The sequence below is a fragment of the Syngnathoides biaculeatus genome, chromosome 5, assembly GCF_019802595.1.
Source record: "Syngnathoides biaculeatus isolate LvHL_M chromosome 5, ASM1980259v1, whole genome shotgun sequence".
NCBI classification, from domain to species: Eukaryota; Metazoa; Chordata; class Actinopteri; order Syngnathiformes; family Syngnathidae; genus Syngnathoides; species Syngnathoides biaculeatus.
Window position 1 is genome coordinate 29832985 of NC_084644.1, and position 24876 is coordinate 29857860.

At 41.7% G+C, this 24876-nt stretch overlaps 3 protein-coding genes across 7 annotated transcripts in view; 2 read left to right on the top strand and 1 right to left on the bottom strand.

The window, feature by feature from the left end:
• Positions 1 to 3334: 3334 nt before the first annotated feature.
• On the bottom strand, positions 3335 to 14829 carry LOC133500616 (adenosine receptor A1-like). Of its 3 annotated transcripts, none has more exons than XM_061819533.1 (3): positions 14694 to 14829; positions 7539 to 7887; positions 3335 to 4225 (listed from the first exon to the last, which is right to left on the bottom strand). In XM_061819533.1, the coding sequence occupies exons 1-3, from the start codon at positions 14695 to 14697 to the stop codon at positions 3385 to 3387; spliced, it is 1194 nt and encodes a 397-aa protein (XP_061675517.1). In that variant the 5' UTR covers positions 14698 to 14829; the 3' UTR covers positions 3335 to 3384. The 3 variants fall into 3 exon arrangements, with proteins under 3 accessions (XP_061675517.1, XP_061675518.1, XP_061675519.1); XM_061819534.1 differs by having other exon boundaries at positions 14681 to 14819; XM_061819535.1 differs by lacking the exon at positions 14694 to 14829 and adding an exon at positions 11042 to 11177.
• Positions 14062 to 22703, top strand: rps19 (ribosomal protein S19). 3 transcript variants are annotated; one of them, XM_061819537.1, is made up of 6 exons: positions 14062 to 14143; positions 14775 to 14845; positions 15545 to 15645; positions 19711 to 19894; positions 20073 to 20127; positions 22662 to 22703. In XM_061819537.1, exons 2-6 carry the CDS (start codon positions 14775 to 14777, stop codon positions 22686 to 22688), a joined length of 438 nt encoding a protein of 145 aa, XP_061675521.1. In that variant the 5' UTR covers positions 14062 to 14143; the 3' UTR covers positions 22689 to 22703. The 3 variants fall into 3 exon arrangements, with proteins under 3 accessions (XP_061675521.1, XP_061675520.1, XP_061675522.1); XM_061819536.1 differs by lacking the exon at positions 22662 to 22703 and adding an exon at positions 21248 to 21301 and having other exon boundaries at positions 14063 to 14143; XM_061819538.1 differs by lacking the exons at positions 14062 to 14143; positions 22662 to 22703 and adding exons at positions 14278 to 14302; positions 21248 to 21301.
• The window catches only part of bcam (basal cell adhesion molecule (Lutheran blood group)), a 94210-nt gene continuing 92017 nt past the window's right edge, over positions 22684 to 24876 (top strand). The window contains exon 1 of the mRNA XM_061819532.1: positions 22684 to 23180. The gene's annotated coding sequence lies outside the window, so the exon portion shown is untranslated. The remainder of the gene's footprint in view (positions 23181 to 24876) is intronic.

Consider the following 24876-nt stretch of genomic DNA (forward strand, 5'->3'; position numbering starts at 1 on the left):
TTCGGTTCTAACCAAAGCAAAGAGGTCAGAGCATATGCAATCAATTCAATTCTAAAGTCTTTGCTCTGGCTTCCAGTCATCTTGAGACTAGATTTTAAAGTTTTGCAGCTGGTATATAAATCACTGAATGGTTTGGGTCCTGAATACAAGAAAGAAATGTTAATGGAATACAAACCCAGTAGGACTATGAGATCGACAGACTCAAGTCAAACAGGGGAGCGCAGAGTCCAAGGCAAACATGGTTAAGCAGTGTTTAGCTATTATGCTGCACCCAAATGGAATAAATTGCAGACAGAAAAGGAAACAGCCCCAAATAGGAATTTTTTAAATCGGGGTTAAAAACGTTTTTTTCTCATGCTTTTTAGAGTATTTCCATTTCAAATAATCAACCAAATGTTATGTAACCTAGCAAGCCAGTGCGAGCACTGCATATAAACATGCCAGCGTTCTTTTGTCTCATGCTCTAAAACAGGGGTGGTCAACCAGTCAGAGATCAAGAGCCACGTTTTTTAATGTTACTGCAATGCAACAAGGCACATCAGGCACACAAATACCATTCCCTCCTCACAAACGTACCTTTGCTTTGTTGTAAATATCACACACCATGATAACAACAAAAATTGACTTACAAAGTACCAAGACCACAGGCCAGTAATTTAAAAAAAGAAAAAGAAAATTCAGATTTATTTATTTATTTATTTATTTTACTTTGACTTTAATTAGTGAGACTTTTAACATACCTTACCTTAAACAATCTTCTTCAAATCTGACTTGTATTCCCTTTTTGCCACTTGAAGCCGTTTTTTTTTTTTTTTTTTTTCAGTCAGAACAGATCGATGATTTTTCAAAGTGACCAACTTGTGACTGCGGAGTTCAGACCCTTTCGGAAATTCCAGATCGGCGTTAGCGTGGAATCAGCTGAAGAGTTGAAGCTTTGAAATATAAGCACGATAAAGACGTCTGACACAAAAGGCGGACTGGCTTGCTGTTGCACTCGACAAAGAAATATGAGCTCTCCCACTCTGGTAAAAATGTCCTGTGTTCATCCAGATATTTAATTTTAACTGTGCATTTTTCTCTGCCATTTTGAGAGCAATTTTAACTATTTTCTCGAGGGATCGCGAGCCAACTGGGAAACTTCGAGCTATTTTCATTTAATGTGCATGCTAGTTTTGTGAAAATATCTTAATAAACTCAAGCGAAGCGCACATGCAATTACCGTAATGAACTCAAGCAAAGTAGGCCCGCACATTAAAAAACCTAAACTTCGATAATAAATGTTGACAACAGCAAGTACAGGAGGTGACATGTCGGTCACAATCCACAATCCTATTGTCAACATCAAGGTTCCCTGTCGGAGAGTTATCGTCACACAGATGATATCCCCCAAATAATCAAACATGCAAAACTTTTGATTTTGCCGTCGTAGGTTTATGATAGGGCCAAATCGCTGGTTGTGGATTATGTTACACTACAAGACGTTTTGTTGTTCCTGACAAAATGTGTCAGCCTGATCTGGAAAATCGAGTGCGGTAGCCATCCAGGCTAATATCGGTGCTAAATCCTAGTCAGATCTCCGCATTATTAAAATGGTTCTACATTAACTGATGAGTTGTTGATTAATTGATTAATTGTCACATCCACTTAAAACATTAAGAATTGATCTCTAGGACTGTACCATTGGCACTCAGACATAAATGAAAACTTATGAAACATCACATTTGTCATTTTTTTGTTAATCTGTTTATTAGTTAGCAGGCTACATAACAGAACAATAAATAAATTCATTGAACAAATAGATACAATTATGCAATGCTTGCTTCCGTTTCTGGTGTGAGGGGGAAAGATTTGCATCCATGTTTTTTTCCCCACATTTATCACGTTCTTTTAGGAAACAAAACACATGGGTTGTGCATTTTTTTGGATAATGAGAAAGAACAAACTGGTCAACAAACGACAATCAAAATTACGAACCCAATTCCAATGAATTTGAGAGTTTGTGTTAAACAAATAAAAACAGACTGCAATGATTTTCAAAACACGTTCAACCTATATTTAATTGAATTCACTACAAAGACAAGATATTTAACCTTCAAACTGATGAACTTTGTTTATAGCAAATAATCCTTAACTTTGAATTGTATGGCTGTCATGCATTCCAAAAAAACTGGGACAAGTTGCAAAAAAGACCGAGTAAGCTGTGGAATGTTCATCAACCCACCAGTTTGGAACATCCATTGAATTGGTTATAAAAGGAGGTTCCCCGAGCTGCTCGGTCATTGAAGAGAAAAGATGGGTCAAGGTTCATCTCCTTGTGAACAGGTCTGTGAGAAAATACCCAAGCAGTTTAAGGACAATATTCCTCAACCTACAATTGCAATTTATATATTTCATCATCTGCGTTCCGTAATACTTTGGAAAAAAATCAGTGCATGTAAGCAGCAAGGCCAATGTGTCAAGGATATCATCACATGGGCTCAGGAACACTTCAGAGCACCAATGTCAGTAAATACAGTTTGGCACTACTGTACATCTTTAAGTGCAACCTACAACTACATTATGCAGAGCAAAAGCCATTCATCATAAACCCCGCCAGCTTCTCTGGGCCAAAGCTCATCTAATATGGGCTGATGCAAAGTGGTAAACTGTTCTGTTGTCTGAAGAGTCCACATTTCAAATAGTGTTTGGAAATATTGGACATCGTTTCCAAAGAGGAAAAGAACCATTGAGATTGGTATGGGTGCCAGGTTCCAAAGCCAGCAACAGTGATAGTGACATGGGTAATATACACATCTGTGAAGGCACCATTAATGCTGAAAAGTACATACGGGTTTTGGAGAAACATCTGGTCCAAGCAACACATTTTTCATGGACAGCCCTGCTTATTTCAGCAGGACAATGCCAAACCACATTCTGCACATGTTACACCAGCGTGGCTTTGAAGTAAAAGAGTCAGGTACTAGCCCAGCCTGCCTACAGTCCAGACCTGTCTTCCTTTGAAAATGTGTGACACTTTATGCCAGCGGAGACTCCAGACTGTTGAATAGCTGAAGCTGTACATCAAACAAGAATGGGAAAGAATTCCACCTCCACCACCTAAAGGGGATACAACACAGTGGTAAACATCACCCTGTCCCAGGTTTTGTGGACCGTGCTGCAGCCATAACATTCTAAGGTAATGATTATTTGCGAGTAACAATCAAGTTTACATTACATTAAATGCCTTTGTCTTGAATTCAATTAAATAAAGGCTGTACATGATTTGGAAGTCATTGTAGTCTGTTTTTATTTAGGTTTAACACAATGTCTCAATTTAATTGGAATTGGGTTTGTAATTGGTGTAGATAAGTATTTTTGAAATAGCCATGTTCAAACCTTTGGATTTCAGACCTCTGGGTACACTTTTGCTTTCAGGGTGTTTTTAGCCGAGGCCCACGAAGCAGCATTGGCCACCTCACACAAGGCCTTATGAACAGACTTCCCTGTGGATAGCGACACCTCGGGAAGATGAGCAGAGAGCGCTAATGCCGATTGCTCATCCCGCTCTTGTTTCCCAGGGGGAGTGAAGAGAACCTGGGGCACGAGACCATATAACTGAAAAAAGAACACGGCCATGGCATGAACCCAAGAGGGTATGGTGGCACTGGGGGTGAAGAGCAAGACAGCGTGGCTGATTTGGAGTGGCAGGCATAGCAGAACTAAGAAGGAGACCGAGAGAGCCAGAGAGCGGAGCCTCTGGTAATCATACTTAAGGGGGTCTGACTGACTAAATTGCTTGGTATTCTTGCATTGCAGATTGACGTAAAGAAATAACAGGAAAAGCAAGGGGAGCGTGAATACAGCTGTCCCATGAATGTAAACCAAAAACTGGGGGCTGAGGATTGTGTCTGGGGCACAAACACCCCAGTGGCTGCTATGAATCTCAGCATATGTGAAATTACGCAAGTCCTCCATGTAAAACTTCGACAAGAATCCTCCATACGGCAGGTGCTTCCCAATAACCATCCGCTCATGGGGATGTTTAGGAAGAGGTGTAAGACTGGGTAAAGGTGTGGTCCAGTTGCTGTCCAATCCAAGATCAGCTGTGTCCTGATCTTGGTCCATCCTACTCCACCTGTTGAGAACGTCGGAGCTGAGGAACTGACCGAATGAAGTCAGAACGGAAGCCATCCAGCACAATAGGACCACACACAAGGCACGCTGACGGGTCACCAGACTGGAGTACCTGGTGTTCACAAATCACATAAGATAATATGCTTGATGACATGATGTGGTCCAAATAAACTCTGGATCTAAGACATGAGATTTACAGCAGGACGGTTGTGGCTCCTCTTGTACCAAACGATACCAGCCATTTTCTGAGCAGCTTATTCTCATAAGATTCATAGGGCACATGGAGACAGACAACATATGCACTCACAATCACACCTAGGGGCAATTTAGAGTGTCCAATTAATGCATGTTTTTGTGATATGAGAGAAAACCGCAGTACCCAGAGAAAACCCACACAGGCAGGGGGAGAACACGCAAACTCCACACAGGCAGGGCCAGGAATTGAATCCCAGTCCTCAGAACTGTGAGGTCAACGCTCTTTGGTATTTGATGAGCTAGAGATAGTTTCAAGTGCCTGATTTAGCTTTTTTAAGCTAATTGCTGTGTCGTATCCACCATTACAAGTCCCTGCTGCATCATTGAGAGTTGACACATTTAGAGCGATTCAAGAGGAGGCATAGAAGCATTCTCATGTGGTCAACTGTTATTTCATAGATTGTGTCAGCGTTGTAAATCAAGGATTGCCTAGTCCAGGGTTACCCTGACTTTATTACCTCAAGATCTCTTTTTTAAGCAGCCAGCTTCTTGCATGATCCTCCATAACCGTTTTAAGTTTGTTATATTGCCTCCTATATTTAAAATACAGAATTAGCTGTTTGTGCAGTGTATTGTGCTCTCATCCTGGATCAGGCTGTGCCAAGGTGGAATTTGAAAATGACACATCATCTCATCCTACACTTTCTACTTTGGCTTCAGAAAAAAAAATCTCGTCCAGTTTAACCACTTTTTCGATTTTTCACATACAGTCATTGCATGTTAAAACAACAGCATTTCTTTTTTAACTTTCTCCATTAATGTTGAAAGTAAACATAAGCAGCATGTCTAGCTCGTCTTTTCTCTACATTGCCCAAACTGTGTGGCAAATTAAAGCACCGGTGGTGGACGCTGTCATTACAAAACACATTGCTGCGTAAGTACTGTAACATTTGTAATTATGAGTGTACGGGGCGGCGCGGGTGTAAGGTAAAGTAGGAAACAGAGTGTGTGGCGGAGCAGTGGTCGTTGTTAGAGAAAGTTCCGTGTGCTGCCTAAAACAAACCAGTGGTTTCCTCTTTTCATATTTTTTACATTACGTATGTGAATTGCGCCATTGGATGTAACAACCAGTCATCCCTCACTCATTGAATCACATTGCAAAATGCCAAAAACTGAATAGCTGTATGTTCTACTTTCAATTTGCATTGGATTTTTTTTTTGCGCACAATGCAGAATATCTGCGAAGAGACAGTATCAGGGGTGCACAATTTTGCACACGCGCAGTTTAGAGGGAACGTTGGCTAATGTTTTTTTTTTTTTTTTTTTGGCACGCCGTCCCACGATCGACCAAGACTGGCCTAGTTATTTTCGTTAGCTCAGCTAGAAATGTTCTGACCAAAGATATGCGCACCATACGCCAGCGTGCTGTAGCAGCCCGGCAAACCAATGTCTGTTTGGTGGCCATGTTCAGAAAATCTATGTTCCCTTCTACGGCAATGCATGGACATCAATTCATAACTTATGGATTTTCAACTGGTTTACACAAACTTTACTTTTTTTGTCAATGTGTGCTATAACAAAAAAAAATTCTTTTAAAAAAAATACCCAAATTATTTTGAGGGCAAATTCATAGGACTCAAGCAAGTTTTGAGTGGGCTTCAATCCACCCAAAATAGGGCTGGCCTCAACACTGCTAATGAATCCTTACTCTGTCACTTGATGGCATTACGATACCAACCGCTCATGCTCGATTAGTAGCTTTACATTGCGTTCCTGATGGAGACATGCGTGCTATTTATCTGAAATATAGTGGTCTGTGGGATTTAAGATTTTCGTATTTCCTCTGTATCCACGTATTGCTGAATTTTCTCTCCATGCTCAATGCAGGTACCCATGAAGGGCTGTGGGAGGGTAGGTTCTACCAAGTCCCGCAGGCTCGAAAAACACACTACCGTTCCCCCACCGACTACCACAGATGCTAGTATGTTCCCTGCCGACCTCTCATGTTCTCATCAAGATCTGACATGTTTTTCATGTTCTGTTAAGGTTTTATGCAGATAGTGTGTCTGCTTTTAAGCGCATTAGTACCCACGGCAGACCGACACTTGGATTGGCTTTATGTCTCCTCCCAGATGGTACCTGCTGTGTCAGACTGTCGTAGAACGCAGTATGCTGTGTTGTGCTGTCACACGTGACAACCTAGCTTGCCAAGAAAATGTGAAAAAACTTGAAAGTTTAGTGAGATTCTAGTGGAACACCTTCTTTCTGTCCCACTATGGACTACCTTCAAGTTTCGTTTTCTTGGGTTCACCCCTTTTTCCAGGTGACTGGCTTTCTCATCCACACGGTGAATGCAAAAACATGGGTTCTTTGAAAATCTGGTCTGGCAAAAATGGTAATTGCGATCAGTCGCATTTGCTCATTTCACCCCGCCGCCCCCCGACCCCTATCCCGCATTGTCTTATGTCCATCCTGTTTTGTCCATTCCATGCCCACTGCAAATAAAGTGCAAACTTAGTATACAGTACACAATATGGGGAAGTTGATGCACTGTAGTGACTTGATTGGTTAACAATGTGTCTAGTTCATGTGACAACAGAACAGACAAAGCAGGGTGCAGTATGTCCTCTTCTTGTACCACATATCGGATGTTGCACTGTATTGTCTATTCCATTAATTGTGTCAGCCAGATCGTGAATTAGCATTCATAACCATCAAAATATTGTCCTACTGACATCATAAAAGACTCCAAAAAGCAAACTTTTTTTATTTCAACTTCCACCTTCAAACTTCACTATTCAATTTTGAACAAATCATAGGGAGGAAAAAAACAAGAAGAAAACACATTTCTGTCAATCAAACATTGTTGAACCTCTTCATATTTGCTTACTTTTATGTGTGAAAAGTGTGCAAATTTCATTTTTTTTAAAGTCCCTGTAGTGGTGAGCAGTCTGTTTTGATGCTACACTGTCCCATATGGCCCATCCTGGCGTATTTACAGCCGTTTTCTTTTAAGTTAATATTGATTTTCACCATTTACTGCAGAGAGCAGCTTGAAAGTGTGTGTGTGGACTCCGGCCTCCCACGTTTCCCCTCCATTCTCGCATGTCTACATCTACGAAGGTGGTAATCAGCAGTGTTTACTGCTCAATTAACAGTACGTGTTTGCAAGAAAATTGATTAGAAGGTGCCATAAAGGCCACTTATTGTACTTGTAAACTTGCACTTACCTGCTGGGCCAGTGATGCTGCAGGTAGCGGTCAAACGTGAGCAGCACCAGCAGGCACATGGTGAACTGCCTCACAAGCAAGGGGCAGCACACGAGAATGATACAGGTGTACAAGCACTGCGGGGTTCTTGAGTTCAGGAAGACGATGACCGGGATCTCCAGCGCGCCCCCTATAGCCCCCACCCAGCCCAGGCACAGGCACAAGCAGTAAGACACGCTCCCGTGCTGGGGATTTGTGCCCTGGCTCCTGCTGTGGACCCCGACCGCCATGCATAATCTCACGCTCACCACTATCACGGCCACTGAGACGATGCACTGGCAAAGAGAGTAGAGCCACAAGAATTCCATGCCTGGAGGGAACAAAGCGTAACATTTATTGAGGATGTGGAAAATTTTTAAAAATATATTGATCTATATGTATGTAAATGTGCATTTACAATCCGTAAACATTTTCTCTCTAGGGTTAAAAGAATACAGCTAACTAATACAGAGAAGGATGGAAAGACTGGAAAATTTTGGGGTGAGTGGCTACAGAGTTATGAATTTGTCCAAATTTGGGTTGAAAAATACACAATGCAAACAATGCAAGACCTCAGTTTGGCTTTGGGGTCGGAGGCAGACTTTCTGTTCTCAGGTGGGCTGGATCAGTAAAAGAATGTCAACTCCAAATATTTATCTTTGTTTTTCAGAAAATCGCATTATCATTCTGCCTACATTTGTAGCCTACCCTACATATTATAACCATGGATGACAAGGGATCTTTTCACAGCACAACACATTTATTCACAAACAATGGGGGAAAAATGATTTTCATGTTTGGCGGTGAATAAGTTAACTGGTTTATTTTAACAGTTGAGTGAATCCAGTTTTACACCTGAGCCAACTCACCACACTAAAGTTGAGTTTGGAGTTGAGTTGTAGATGTAGACTACATCTACTTTTCCCCTGTGATTGCCTGGGACCAGGTCACTGTGTTCCCTGCTGCTGGGTTAAAGTCGGCTGGAATAGGCTCCAGCACACAAACCATCTAAAGCCAGGTGCTTTGGTTGCAACTATAGCATAAGTTCCTCAAGTGTTGGTTTTTCTTTGACTTTTTGTCTTGTTACGATGTCACCATTTTAGGGTTTAGGTGTTGGCAAAGAGGCAAAGTGTAATCACACAAGCCTCTCTCTCTCTCTCTCTCTCTCTCTCTCTCTCTCTCTCTCTCTCTCTCTCTTCTCTCTCTCTCTCTCTCTCTCTCTCTCTCTCTCTCTCTCACTCTCTCACTCTCTCACTTCTTGAGTACTTGTCCTCATTATGGATGATCTTGACCCAATCCCAGCTGACTCTAGGTGCGAGGAAGGGTACATACACCCCTGGACTGGTCACCAGACAGGTATGAGGAAAAGCAACCACTCTCACTCACTTTCACAATTTTCTTCTTCTTCTTTTTCTTTCAGGTTGTCCTGTTAGGGGTCGCCACAGTGTGTCATCTTTTTCCATTTAAGACAATCTCATCTCTGGACATGTCCAAACCATTGAAGTCTGCTCTGTCTAATCTCGTCTCCAAAACATCCAACTTTGGCCGTCCCTCTAATGAGCTCATTTCTAATCCAATGCAACCTGCTCACTCCAAGCAAGAACCTCAGTAATCTTCATTTCTGGTACCTCAAGTTCTGCTTCCTGTTGTTTCTTTAATGCCACCATCTCTAATCCGTACATCATGGCTGGCCTCACCACTGTTTTATAAACTTTGCCCTTCATCCTAGTGGAGACTCTTCTGTCGCGTAGAACACCAGACACCTTCCGCCAACTATTCCACCCCGCTTGGACCAGTTTCTTCACTTCTTTACCATACTCTCCAATGCTCTCTACTGTTGACCCCAAGTAGTAGAAGTCATCCACCCTCACTATCTCTTCTCCCTGGAGCTTTACTCTTCCTCCTCCGCCCCTCTCATTCACACACACATATTCTGTTTTACTTTGGCTAATCTTCATTCATTCATTCGAAAGGAGTTTCCTGTGCGTGCCTCCATCTTTCTAACTGTTCCTCTGCCTGCTCCCTGCTTTCACTGCAAATCACAATATCACAATGGGGTCCTCAGTTAACTTTACGTGCATATTTTTGAATGGGAAATGCACACGTAATTTTCAAGGTCCCATTCCATCAGAAATCGAGCTAGTCATCAAGTAGGAATATTAGAAAATGGGGAAGCAGTATAAGCATCAGTGTCCGATCCTAGTACAATATGGCTAAACTAAAAATACTCAAGTAAAAAAAGAAAACCCACATGCACATCAGAAAGGTGGTGTGTTTCATCTCCATCTTCTTCTTCTTCTTTTCCTTTCGGCTTGTCCCATTAGGGATCGCCACAGCGTGTCATCTTTTTTCATCTAAGCCTATCTCATGCATCTTCCTCTAACACCCACTGTCACAACATCCATCAACCTTTTCTTTGGTCTTCCTCTCGCTCTTTTGCCTGGCAGCTCCATCCTCAGCACCCATCTACCATTAAACTCACTCTCTCACCTCGTGTTTTGTCTTCATGTGAAATGGTAATCTCCCATCTTGGCAAAAAAGGGACGTTGAGAATAAATTCTATTCTTACAAGATTGATTATTAATAGCTGTTAACACTTGTAGGACTGTTAAAAAAGTAAAACTGTTACCTAATCCATTACCAACATTGTTAATAAAGCTTTTATGTTAGCAACACTAATCACATTGAACCCATTCCATTGGTGCATTGATTCTGAATCTGAGCAAATCTTGGAATGGTTCAACTTCAGCGGTTTCGATGCAATACATTTTGCACCCAACGGATATAGCAAAACAAGCAAAACAGCAGAAAGTGGGTGCAGATATGCGGAGTTAATGTGATACAGGTTTTGGTCCAGGGGCAGACAAACTTGCAGCGAGCAGAATGATATTTTTGATGGGTCTAGCGAAGAGCCGGAAACAAGGCCAGGGAAAAGGTCACTGGAGCCCACCACTGAAAATGTGAGGGCCATGCAAACGCGCAACAAGCAGCTACACACTTTTGACCAATGTTGTTCAGTTTTCCCATCACATACTCTGCAAAGAGTCTGACCTATTAAGTGCAGATTGCATTAGAATTAGCATTCCTAACACTGGTGCACGCTCCTCTCTATGCCTGCAAAATGTATTAGATGATGATTGGCAGCTAATTTCTGCACATGCTCAAAGAGCAGCCTCACACAAAGCGTGGAGTTGCCTATATGCCACCTGTCCATTCTCATGTAATTACCTGACCTTTCCCTCGTGCTTGGTGTTGCCAGTCACTCTCCCTCAATAATCCAGATGAAATTAGCTCTTCCACTGTGTAACGGCAGTGTTGAATGACCACGAAAGGCTCGAAAGAACTGATGCTGGAGTAGTGGAGTGTCTTCAATTGTAACCTTCAGCTGTTTATGATTAATTGGCTGCGTATGTCAATTAAGATGAATTAACTGGTGTTTTTTCCAAGATGAAGAATTATGATACAAGAAAAAATCTGCACGTTACCTCTCGCGGTGGATAATGGTGGTTAACTGCAATCTAGAAGGAGTCCTGCTATTTATTTTTCCCCCTGCTCTACCTCACACCACGAAAACTGCATGACGGTCTAAACCTGATTTATAAACCTTCAGCTGCCTCGTATCTCTCTCCCTTGTCTGTGCAAACATATCAATTGTGTAAATGTTGTATCATGGCTGCCCTTTCTGTCTAAGATGTGCAAAGGGCAACGCCGCCACCTCTGTCAGGCAGGGAGTATGTAAATAAGACACACAAGCGTGCACACACATGCACACTTCAAAAAAGGACCGTAAAAGCGAACTGTTATTAACGTGCTTTTGGAAATGTGTCTGACTTGGCGCTGATAAAGATGATGAAGAATATCAAAAGGCCATTGTTGTAAATGAGCGTGAGACTGATGCATGGTGCATGGAAGGGAACCAAAAGGAATATGCATGCCTTCGCTCAAAAATATAGGCTACCCCTGGGCTTTCGCTTTACACCATGCACATTATTTCATGCTGTGATCTTAGACGGCTCATTCAATAATACATAACATGCGGCGACACAAAGGCGAGAAATCAAAAACTGACAACCGAGAGCGAAAGCCTGCAGACAAGAAAAATGAAAATGACTTGAGAAGGGAGTTTTGTGCACAGCACTTGAACTGTTACTGTGTTGTTTTACCTTTAATATGCAGATTGTTTTTAATGAATGAGTCTCTGGCAGAGAAATTTGTTTGAAAATCGTGCATGCCCGAAGGGTCGAGCCCCAGGCAGAGCCACATTAAAAAGGCCAATCGTGAATGCGTAATCAGGACTTTATTGACTCGTCCAGGACAGTTCGCTATTCCAAATTAATAAATAAATGTTTAAGAGCCACTTGCCAAACAAGAGAAAAGATAATTAATTCAAGAAAGCATTTTGGTTCCTCATGTACTGTATCTGGCCCGTGGGGTACAGTATGCAGTGGGTCAGGTATGGCAAAGTATGGTCTGCTCCAATTCTTTAGTCCTCCCCACTTAGCCGTTCCATTATGAGTCCTGTAATAGTCCATTTTTGGCATTAATGCATCCACTTTTCTGAAAAAAATATTCTTTTATTTAGCTCATTAAATTATCGCTTGATTTATTATTGTCAATACCAAACCGAAAATTATGAGAGAAATTGTTTTACATACGGTAAGTTTTTAACACTTTAATTTTCCGTCCATGATCTGAGCCGCTTATCCTCAAGGGTCGTGAGGAGTTCTGGAGCCTATCCCAGCTATCATTGGGCAGGAGGCTGGGGACACCCTGAACTGGGTTCCAGCCGATCACATGGCAAATAGAGACAGACAACAACAGCCACACTCACAATCACACCTAGGGGCAATTTAGAGTGTCCAATTAATGTTGCATGTTTTTGGGATATGGGAGGAAACCAGAGTGCCTGGATCAAACCCAACATGCAAACTCCACACAGGTGGGGCCGGACTCGAACGCAGGCCCTCAGAACTGTGAGTCCAATGCTCTAAATCGCAGGTGTCCAACTCAAGGCCCGGGCGCCAGATCTGGCCCACCACATGATTTTATGTGGCTCACAGAGGCAAATCATGTGTAAGAACTTCCACGATTTTTGTTCAAATCTGCACCAAAATTTCCCATTGTCATTACCTCAATGATAATATTGAGATATTACAAGCATTTTTGTGTTGCCAAACATCAACAGTAGTTGAAAAACCCTTCCCTTGATTTATGATTCCAAAACTACTTCATAAATTCCATGTGTAAACATGATTAGGCGGTCAGAGATTTTTATGGTTTCACAGTCATAACGGCCCTCTGAGGGAAGCCATAATTACAATATGGCCCACGACAAAATGAGTTTGACACCTCTGCTCTAAACAGTTACCCCACTGTGCCGGCTAACTTAGATCTGGCTTCACTAATGTTTTTTAAACATGGGGCTACTTCTTGAGATCTTATTAATGTGAAGGCTCCTACCAATTCCTATACACGTATCCAAGGTAACAAATTTGCTCAAATTATCTTTGAGATTTATTATTGATAATTTATGATATTCATTGGACACATTTTTTCCACAAAAATCAGAAGACTGATAGAAATCAATATCAAACCCTTTATTTCAATAAATCTCAGCTACGGTTGACATTTTCAAATGATCTCTTCAACAACATTTCTTGAAAATCACAATGTCTTGTTGCTAATATATATATTTTTTTGAAAAGACCTCCAGGCTAGTCATTGGATACTTGAGGGCAACCGAGTGGCTGCAGTCACCCTCACTTACAGTTTTCAATTAACCTACCCTGCATGTTTTTTTAGAATGTAGGAGGAAACCAGAGTACCTGGAGTACCGGTATGCATTTCACACGCTTGAAGTTTATTAGATAATTGGTTAATTTATCTATTGTGAATAATACTAAAATAAATGTAGAAACGTTCCTGTTCATTTGAATTCATTTTATATTTATATTTCATAATTGGTGCTTTGATTCATTGTAAGTAAACCTTTTGTCAGATAAATGACTTTCGAAACACGAAAAATTTTCATTTTTTTTACAAAAGTGCTTTAAATCTATTTATTTATAACTTTAATTATATTTATCAATTTCTACGATTTAAGGAAAATGATATTTTAGTATTTTATTATTTATTTATTATTATTTTTATTTTACTTTTAAAATAATTTATTTTGCTTGTCCTAAATACACTATCTCATTTTTCCTTTCTCTCTCTCTCTCTCTCTTTCGCTCTCTCTTTTAAATGTTTTTTTTTTTTTTTTACTTCAACTATGAATGACAGCGTGTAGATAATAAGGGTAGTTATTTTTCCCAGGACATATTTTTAAATGCACTTTACTTAATATATTTGATATGTTCTGATTTATATGTGTTGTATAATACTTGGTTGATTTTTATTTAATAAAAAATGGTTTAGAATGTTGCTGGAAAACGTTGTGCAACGATTCATTACTGTATTTGAATCCTCTTCTGTTAATGACAAAGAGCCACCAGTTGTGTTCTCGCGTTACTCTGCGAGATTTGCCCGTGTTAACACGGGTAGGAAACCCCGTTCCACCCTCTTTTCCTTCGCTGTACACTAGCAAGGTAGAGTGCTGCTTTATTTCCTGGCTACTTGGCGTTTATTTCTGTGAAATGTAACGTGCTAAGCTTCGATATGTGCATGTAGTGATTCGACGTAAACCAATTTCTTAAATCTCAGGGTTTTGTATCATAACAGGAGCAGTAGTGACTGAGTTTTATGAGGTTTGTAGTCTGAGCATCGCGCTGCCAGAAATGGCTGCCCCCATGGCGCCTCGTTGTGGCCTTGCTAGCCGGTTCCCCGTTTGAAAATACAGCGTGTCCGCCTACTACTTACATTTTGTGTGTATTTAAGAGCTTCATACTGCCCACTCCCGTGCTGTGGCTCAGCAGCTAGGCTATCGTTTCGCAGTGTTATAAAAACTTGTTTTGCGACGCGTTGCTGAGTGCGAGCTACATAGGATGCTAACGTCAGTTTATTGTATCAAGTGAAAATACGCATGTGTAGCATTAATGGACAATGTAAGTAAACAGTCTCATTCCCTTAAACGAGTGAAACTTAATTTGACCGTAATGTACTTGTTAGCCGGGGCTAGTACATACCCGCCTTACTCACACATGCGCGCTATGATCAGTTGTCCGTGTAGACTTTCTTCTGAAACTGGGGGTTAAATGCAATTATGTTGTGTTTTATCAGATGCCAGGTGTCACGGTGAAAGACGTCAACCAGCAGGAGTTCGTCACTGCACTGGCTGCCTTCTTGAAGAAGTAAGCAACTTGTGTACCCCCTAAAACCATCCATTTTCTTTGCCGCTTATCCTCACGATTGTCGCAGGAGTGCTGGAGCCTATGTCAGCGGTCAACAGGCACGAGGCGGGGTACACCCTGAACTATTTGCCAGCCGATCGCAGGGCAGATCGAGACAAACACTCTCAATCACACCTAGGGGCAATTGAGAGTGTCCAATTAATGTTGCATGTTTTTGGAATGTGGGAGGAAACCCATGCAGTCACGGGGAGACCATGAAAACTCCACACGGTCGGGTCCGGGATTGAACCCGGGACCTCAGAACTGTGAGGCCAACGCTTTTCGAGCTGTTTCACCTTGACCTGTAGGGCAGTGGAATCTCCATTCACAGTCACCACATAAATGTGGAATACTTAGTTGTACTTCCTCTCACAGAGCATAAATGTCATTTGCACAGTACGTCACATAATTCAGGTTCAATATATTTGTGACACGTGCCCCGTTGGGAAAGTCCACTTCCACAGTATTTCCCTTCAAAGTGGTGGAACAAATTAAACTTATTGGTGTTACTCAACGGGAAATTAAACTCATTAAACCCATCTCTGATGTGTACTTTTCATTGTACGAGTTTGTAAAAAGAGGTTTGACTAAAGTGCCCTCCCCATTATAGTTCAACAGAATAGCGATGTATTGCTGAATTTACGTGTACTTTTTTTTTAGGTCAGGAAAGCTGAAGGTGCCTGACTGGGTCGACCTTGTCAAGCTGGGGAAACACAAGGAGTTGGCCCCCTGTGATGAGAACTGGTTTTACATCAGAGCCGGTAGGTGAAGTGCATCACGTGTGAGTTCATTTGCGGTTGCTGGATATGGATGAAATGGTAATTAATTGGTAGGTGGTTACTTAGTTGGATGCAAAGTACACATGCAGTGAACCCTTGGAGGAAAAAACTGACCTATCATCGGCATTGTTTGAATTTAAGCGATTCACTTCATCCATATCCAGCAACCGCTCATTTTAACATATCCAAATTATGAACATCCAATTTCTTAGCAATCCATAACATAGACTAAAATGAACATTTGACTCAGGGTTATTTATAGAGCTCGTGCACCTACGTCATAAAATCATGTGACTTTTGTTAAGTCGCCATATTGCTGGTCTAACAAAGCATTGTTCTATGCTAAGTCGGTTGGAGACGGTACGAAAGGGTCTTATAGGACAACGCCCAGGGTCTTGTCCGATACGGTTAAACATTTATAAGGTGAAGATAAACGAAAGTATGTGGAAAATTTTGATAAACTCAGCATAGAGGACCTGTATTTAATACCGGAGTCGATGTTTTCGCCGATAAAGTGGACTGTTAATTCGCTTCTGCTTGTCTTGGACAACTGGATATACACGTATCTGGTGAGTAAGTTGTCGAGATTTACATGGTTTGAAAGTGTGTAAGCGTATAAAAGTCTGGAGTCGTACAAATACTTCATTGCTGGATCGGTTCTCAATCGGGAATAAATCCCACATAGTGACGGGTTAACTGCTCATGAACACGGAAGAGTTTGGCCACACGTTAACCTTTGCCAAGATCCATCGATCTTTTCAGATAGTATTCAATACAAATATCAATATTTAAATAAATGACCCCCGGTTTTACACAAACTCACATTCAATAACTATGATTGGGGGGGGTACAGACAGTTGTCTCCACAGGACGTACATGGAAGGGATTGCGGCCACACTTAACCTCCATAAACCTCTGCGACAGTTTTTTTTTGTTTTTTTTTTATACGCATTGTTCCCAAATGAGCCAACTTGGCATTATAAATACTTCTTGGTAATTTGAGATTGAAAAGAATAGTTCCTACCTGAAATGAAGCGATCGCTACACAGGCGTGTGTGTATTTTTGTTGGGCACCATTCATCATGTTTAATTGCCGAAATCCATCGATCTTTTCTGGTCTTTTCAGGTGGTATTCCATAGAATGATCTCTTTGAATATCTGTCTCATCTGTTGTGATAACCAACAGCAACACAGGTCTCGGGTATTGTAAATATTTCCCTCCGGTTCAATGCCTCCCACAATGTCGAGCAGCTCTGTTTGACTGGCAATATGGCGCCGTGAAAATGGTGACATCACGTGCACGAGCTCTATGAGCAGTATCAAACCTATGGACTAAAAGGCAATGTAACATCTAACCCAATTGACTTAATATTCACTGTTATTGCCAAAGATATTATTTGCAACTTTTATCACATTGAATTGTTCATATATGCAAGTTTTAACTTCCTGTTTTAGAGCATGAAGCCTTTTATTTTGAAAGGTACGCACCAGAACTCACCATTTTGGCACAAAAAGTAACTATACTCATCACCAAAGAATTTTGAGAAGAAAACTTATATTCCAAGGAAGGATAAGGAATGGAACATACTAATATAACACGTTGATTTCTTTACTGACCCACCAAGCTCAAGTTTAGTGTTGGTGGTACTTGGAAGCATTTAATTTATCTCCCAATTTATTCATAAAGTTGGTAGTTTGACCTTTGAAGTTTAAGCGCAGTGTTGAGCTTTTTTTTTTTTTTTCTCCTGTCATTGGTTCTGAACATTGGGTTGAAGACTGAAAAAGTGCACGTAATACATATGACTGAATTGATTATTGTTGTGGCTGTAGCACATGTATCCAGTCAAATTAGCGTTGACAAGGTAATCATAAAAGACTGGATGTGGTGGTATTGGAATACAAGATTTTGTTACAGTAGTCTGACAGTGAAAGCATAAATTTGTCTTGTAGTTTGATCTGGGCAGTACATGTTGTCTGTTCCACACCGCATATTCAGTAAATAGCTTTATTGGTGGTCAGGTATTTACAGTACTAAATGCAAAGACTCGCGACAAGGCTATAAGTAAACTAGTTTTTGTATTCAAGTATAGTCTACACGGTGACAGGATAAATGTCTTCTACAGTTGATCAATGATGTCATTGATGGACTCCGTGAATTGACATTTCAGCTGATCAGCATGAAGGCTTATTTTCAACCAATACAGATCAGATGGGTTTAAAGTCAAGGTTTCTGCTCCTGGCAGCTCCCACCATTGTGGTTTTCCCTCATATTCAGTGACTTTGTTTTCATAAATCCCACTCCAATGACCTTCACACCCGGTCTTGTCCAATCCCTTGATTGATAGTGAAATACACTCCCATGCCACAGGCCTACCTTGAAAGAATCCTGAAAAATGTCAGCGTCTACCTGATATCCGTTAGTGCTTCAGTGGTTTTAGACCCAAAATTGCTGGACTACTCAGTAAAAACACTAAGTGGTATTCATACATTTTTACCAATCTTCCGATAAACTCTAATGCAAGTCCACTGGTTTTGAGGCTGCGTTTAGTCCGTTTGTCAAAACAGAATACATGGATGTCGCAATTTTGTCTCCCGCTGACTTTAAATCACAAGTCCGCCATGATTAGGGTGAGGCATCGAGAATGAATTTGAACCGGTGCAAATGTTCCGGTTATCTTGGAACCATTCAAATTTTACAATTTTAGATTCCCAGTTTTAATGCCTACTCCTCTGTAACCAACGGAGAAGAATGGGGCGCTCATCGTCGCCAATGGCAGCGACCGAAAGTTTCAAAATGGGCGACCAGCAGCCACAGGGCAACGGTTAGAAAATAAAATTTGCGCAAAAGAGTTTTTCCCCGATGTGCACATTCTGACGTACTCTGAGCCTCAGCCTACAATGCGCAGAGCTTTGTGATAATTGCGCTTGATACATGTTAAGTGCTAGTTAGCCAAACAAAATCCAGAACAGATTTTTTATGATGGGAGTTTTCAGATGTTCTAGTAAAAGGTCTGATGTTCTTTGGTCAAAAAATACACGGACTAAATATCTACAGCACACGTTAAAATCATGCTTTTGTTACCATGAGAACCATTGGCGAGCAGCAGTATTATTGCCATGTGAATGACTTTTCAAAACCCTGTGGTGATTTGTTAAAAATGTAAGTCTAGCAATTTTTTAGGGCTATTGTGAATTGCAAGATTATGGCTTGGGTTTTCACCGCTTTGTGTGAAGACTGTATATGAATAGTGGACATGCTACGCAACCATTGGCTTATTCAGAAATACTGTTTTCCGCATCCACACACACTACAAATATCCATCCATCCATTTTCTTAGCCGGTTATCCTCACAAGGGTCGCAGGGAGTGCTGGAGCCTATCTCAGCTGTCAACGGGCACCACTCGGGGTACACCCTGAACTGGTTGCCAGCCAATCGCAAGGCACATCGAGGCAAACAGCCGCACTCGCAATTTAGAGTGTCCAATTAACGTTGTGTGTTTTGGGGGTGTGGGAGGAAACCAAATTGCCCAGAGAATACCCACCCAGGCACGGGGAGTCCACACAGACGGACCCGGGATTGACCACAGGACCTCAGAACTGTGAGGCAAACGCTTTACAGCTGCCACACTGCAAATAGTTGTCATTAAAACTTTCATGTGAGCTGAAGACCAAAACTCAGTGATAAAATATCTTCAGCGTACCTGTATCTTAAATTGACTTATCTTATTGCGGTTGCATAGATATGCTTTTACTTGAAATATGCTATTGCTCATATTGTTTGTTCAAATAGCCTGTCTTGTATTTAAGTCATCATATATCCATCTGGGATATTCAGTTGGCTCTGTCATGATGACTTTTTTTCCGCGTCTCTCAAATGACAGTTCTGTATCTTATGGGACTGATTCCTTTTGAATGATAGTTTTGCCATTTCAACTAACTCATGAATCAAAATGTTCAGTGTTGAAAAATATCTCTTCTTCTTTTGGGTCTGTACTTTGGAACTGCCTTAAAGGATGTTTTTTCTTTCTTTGCCTCTGCTCACATAGCCTCCACAGTTCGTCACCTGTACCTCCGTGGTAAAGCTGGTGTTGGCTCGATGACCAAGATCTACGGAGGCCGCAATAGGAATGGCGTGTGTCCTGCCCACTACAGCGTCGGATCCAAGAACGTGGCCCGCAAAGTCCTGCAAGCCCTCGAGCTTCTCAAGATGATTGAGAAGGACCCCAATGGGTAAGTGTCGATCTGTTTTAGCCACTGAGTCCTGTTTAGTTTTTTGACTGTGTGTGGGTAGGCTGCAGCGATTATTGCAATTGTCAGGTAATCTGTCTGTAGTTCGACTTTATTGAGCTTAGTGTTTGTCGTTGAGGTATGCAATTTTAATTTGTGCCCCCACTCTATCTTCCTCCAGTGGTCGGAGACTGACTTCCCAGGGAACCAGAGACCTGGATAGAATTGCAGGCCAGGTGAGCAACCGCTACATTTTTCTTTGTGAGCCAAAATAAAAGCATCCCAATGCAGATTCTCTCTTGCATTACTTGTTAGTATCGAACTTATTTCTCCCTGCTTTTGAGTCACCTTACGCTCCAAGCACAAATCAAGGCAACTGAACAAAACAGCCATTAATCCTTGTTGTACTTTGATAATGGCACTAAGTGGCTATAAACGGTAAAGGTTGCTGCAAGGTTATTTTCTGTAAATGCTTCAAATGTTCTGCAGCATCTTCTGTTCATCTTGTTCCACCAGTGTGTCTCTGCGTCCACAATTAGGATCGATTACCCATGCAGATGTGCTGTTATTGCGGACCACAATCTCTTATCAGCCTCCTTGGCTTCTAAATATAACCTCACATGAGTTGAGAAACGCGTCATGCTCAACGTGAGAGGAATCTCATTTTAGATTTAACCTAACACCTTTATTAGAGCCCTTTTCCTTTGGCAAATACAGTATTATCTGAGTGAGTTGTCGCACATCTGACTTGGATTCCCCGAAACGACTCACCCTTGGGTCTTGTCAAGAATCGGGGCGGGGGACCGCAAGTAGCGGTGTAATAATCCAAGGGTAAAGGGGGTAAACATTAGGAGGGAATTTCATGCTTGGCGAGACATCCGTATGGCGGGTTCTCCTTGTTTACCCATGCTAATGAGCAGTAAGCAGACGAGTACCACACGCACACACGCCTCTCATATTGGCAGGAAACATGTTGCCCCCCACCACCACCCCCACCCCATTGAACCACTCCCTATGTGTATTGTACTCTGCGATGCCTTTTCACTTTCCTGTCAGCACACTTAGACACTGTCTGGCAGCAAGTACTGAAGCTCCCGTGGCATTGTTTTCAGACATTTCCCATTTGTAATGCACAATTGCGCTCGTTCATCAAGCGAGATAAATACGTGTAAATAGACAATAAGACTTGGGAGGCTTCATTTGATCCGTTGAATAAAGCCGTTAAGGCACTTCCCCTCGAGCGATTCAATGTATTTTCACTTGCAGACAAGAGATTTAACATGCACAACTACCACCTGCTGCTATAGGAATCAATTTAGCGACGATGTTTGATGCTTTTGTTTTTCTTCCCCACAGGTTGCAGCTGCAAACAAGAAAACAGTTTAAATAAATCTTTTGGTGAAATTTCAATGTTGTCACTTGACTTTGTTTTTCCTCTTGTCTGTAAAACCAAGCCAAACAGCGCTATATTCAAACTGTCGCAACATTTTTCACATGATCAAAATCAACTTTGATTCTCGTGTTCTTTTTGTAGACTTTCTAATTAGTTTGAGGGTCAACATGTAGCTGTCAAGGATAACTCCTGTAAAAATCCAATTGCCCATTGTTTAAACACGATGTCTTGTACTTTGCGACATGACTGCCACCTGTAGAGGGGGTTAAAATACTGCAGCTGTTGCAGTTACTGTGATGTGTGGATTAGAGCGGCATTGACCCAAAGGTTCTTTTTGTTTTTGTCACTGGCATAGGTAAAATCACATGAATACTCTGCATTTATCCAGTTAGGATTCCTGTGTGATTGAGAATGGATAAAGCTTTCATTTCCAATTGCTTGTCCCAGTGATTTCCAGTGGCGATGGGGGGGAATTGTCACAAGTTGAAGTACGTCAGTTGTAATAACAGTAAATTTAAACTTTCCAGAACTTCAAATATGTAATTTATATTTCCCTTGTGCTGTTCATTTTGTCACTTCCGGAAGGTGGGGGTAGTGTCAGTGTTGTGTGAACTGTGTTATTTACAATAATATAGACTTTATATGGATTTACCCACAGGCTCCCCCCAATCACCAATTAGGTGTACGATGCTATTGTTATTTATATTTAGTAATTATGGTTTTACTTGGTAACCCCCAACCCTCGTGGTACTTGGTTGAGAAAGTTTCATAACCACAGGTCTTTACTATTGAGCTCCGTTGCAGTCTCAACAGAAAACCAGTTTCCCTGCAGAGGGCACCAGAGCACCGACTATCGTTCGTAACGACTGGTGGAACTACACTGATTCTGTCGTATCTGCTTCAGGGATGTTCCTGAGAAATATAATGTGCAGCCCTAATTGCCAAAGCTACAAATAGTATGCGCATCCAATCTAGTGATGAATGGTTTTCAACCCTCTGTGAAGAGGGAAAAAATGAGGATGTGAGTGCGTCAAATTGGTTATAGCATTAGGGATGAATGTACCCGGAAGAAGCTTTGTGCACATTTTTACTTGCTCCTGTGGTGTAAAGATAAGCAATTAAATTGTTTTTGGGGAAGCACCCATTTTCCATGCATCTTACCTGTTAACAACCTCTCTTGGGCCTTGACCCCCCCGGCCTGCCTGTCCAGCCACTCCCTCTTATTTACTGGCGACAAGCTGTTTTCTTAAGCCGGAACCATCTTTTTACCCTGACCCTGTAATTTACCAGGTAGAAGGTTAAATGTCCTTTGAGTGTTGAAGAGAAATGTGTGGAATCCCCCACTCAATGTTTGTTTGGTTGTGCTTGTCTGTGCAGGCTTCACGAGAGCGGGTTCCACTTTAAAAAGCGCAGAGGCGAGTCTGTGTGTTTTGCTTGTGTTTTGGTTTTTTTTCTTCTCATCTTGAACAAGCTGTGAAAGGAATGGATGCAGACCTGCCTCGCACCTCCTCCAGGCTGCAAACGGAAGATAGCGAAGAAATTCTTGCACTGCTCAAGTCGCTTGAAAATAGAACCGCTATCAGGGGAGCACCTACTCACACTTTTCATCAACACACAGCTTCATGCCCTGTGGCATATCATCCATTTGCGATGAGGTGTAACTTTCCAAAGTTTTCCCCGCCTCCCCCATTCCAAACTGCTTCCCCTGAATGCAGAATCGACAAAACCGAGATAGTTTCTCTTGCCACGGAGCGCCCCTTTGTTTTGGACACGCTCTGCATGGCAATTATTGTTTCCCGACAAAACATTTCAATGGTTCAAAGGCAAAAGCTAGTTAAAGTAGCAGATGCGTCGCCGCTCGCAATCTGTGCTGGTGCCAACGGGCTGTCAAAAAATGTAAGTCAGATATTGGGTTTTACGTGACCGTGGCATTGCTGGAATTAAAACGTCACATTCTACAGCTCTGCGATTTCATGGCAATTTAACAGAGACATCTGCAAAAGTCATCCAGATAGGAGCCAGAATAAATAACGATGCGACACTCAAGTTTCAGTTGAGTCTCCTTGTGACGAAGTCAGGAAGACTTCATTTCACAAACAAGTGGTTGCCCTTTCGCTCTTGAATTTTCATGTTGGTTCTGTGAAAATGTAGTCCATGTCTCGAAATCCTCAAACTGTGAAGCACGGAGGTGGCAGAATCTTGTTGTGGGGCTCATCTTTCTTTTATGAACCTTTGCCGACATTACTCATAAAAGACGGCAGAAAATATTAAAATTGCAAATACTATTGTCATCATAATCTTGTTTCCTGATCCAACTGTCTGCACATCTTAAGTTTAACTTTCACTTTTACTGATTATCTGGCTTTATCTTTTGACCTTGGCGGAGGTCCTTGAAGCTTGTTTTTGTTGATGTCAAAAGATACGGATTATTCCTGTGGCATATGTAGAAGAATGTCCAGTATTTTCCGTCTGCCGAGCCTGTCCGTCTCCTCTAATCTTCCATCCTGTGTTTGGCCTGGAAGCAGCTGGTGTCGACATACAACATGCGCCGCGGGTCGGCCTGGCACCACAGTGTGCTGCAGCACTGCCACACAGCAGGTGTGTGTGTGCGTTTGGGACATGAACCATGTGTCAGTAACTTTCAGGCTTTATGGACGTGTGTCTCCCTTGATTCCAAATCCACCCCACCTGTCAAGAGGAGGGCAATAGGGCACAAAACAGATGCTGTCCTATACTGCACAGTGTGTATTTACGCACAAATGGCATGATTTCTACAACGCGGCATGCACATACACACTCAGAACAGGGCTTTTAAGTTGTTCCGACTTTGATGTGGCGGCATGAACTTTTCTTCAACGTAAAACAAAAGTGACCAGGACGTTTGATCGCCATTGTGACGGTGGCGGTGGTTGACACAAAGTGAGTGTTTGAAGTGTGTTCGGATCATTTGTTTCCATGGTGGGCCTCTCTGAAGTGGGCTCTAGCCGCTACATTTCCACCGTGAATCCTAGACGGCTTGGGGAAATTGATTGATTTCATATTCAATTTCCAGCATTGTTCCTTGAGTATGGAAGTAAATAAGTGTCTCCAGGATTTGAATTTGAAAAGCCACAGAAAACAGGATTTGAATTGGAAATGTGAAGTGATCAGATTTTCAACGGTTACTACAATTCAGTCTGAAATTCCTCCGGCTACAATTTGCTGTCTAAAATTCACTAGTGCGGGTTACTTCAGGTCAGAACCAAACAGCCAGCTAATCCAGATACACTTTCTTTGTATGTGACGTCACGTGACTAAGAAATTAGTCTGGGTGTTTGGTTCTGACCTGAAGTAGCCCTGCCTAGTGGCACAGATGGAGAATTTTAGACAGGGAATTGTAACCAGTTGAATTGTGAACATTGAAAAGTTACACTGAAATACAACTATTGAAAATGTGATCACGTTACCAAAGCAAACAAATTAAAATCCTGTTTTCTGTGCCATTTCAAATTCTAATCCCGGTGGCACTTATTTACTTCCATACTTGAGACTTTTCCTCATGATCTCCACCTAATTTTGTTATGATAAGTTGAAACAACTTGTCGCTGCAGTC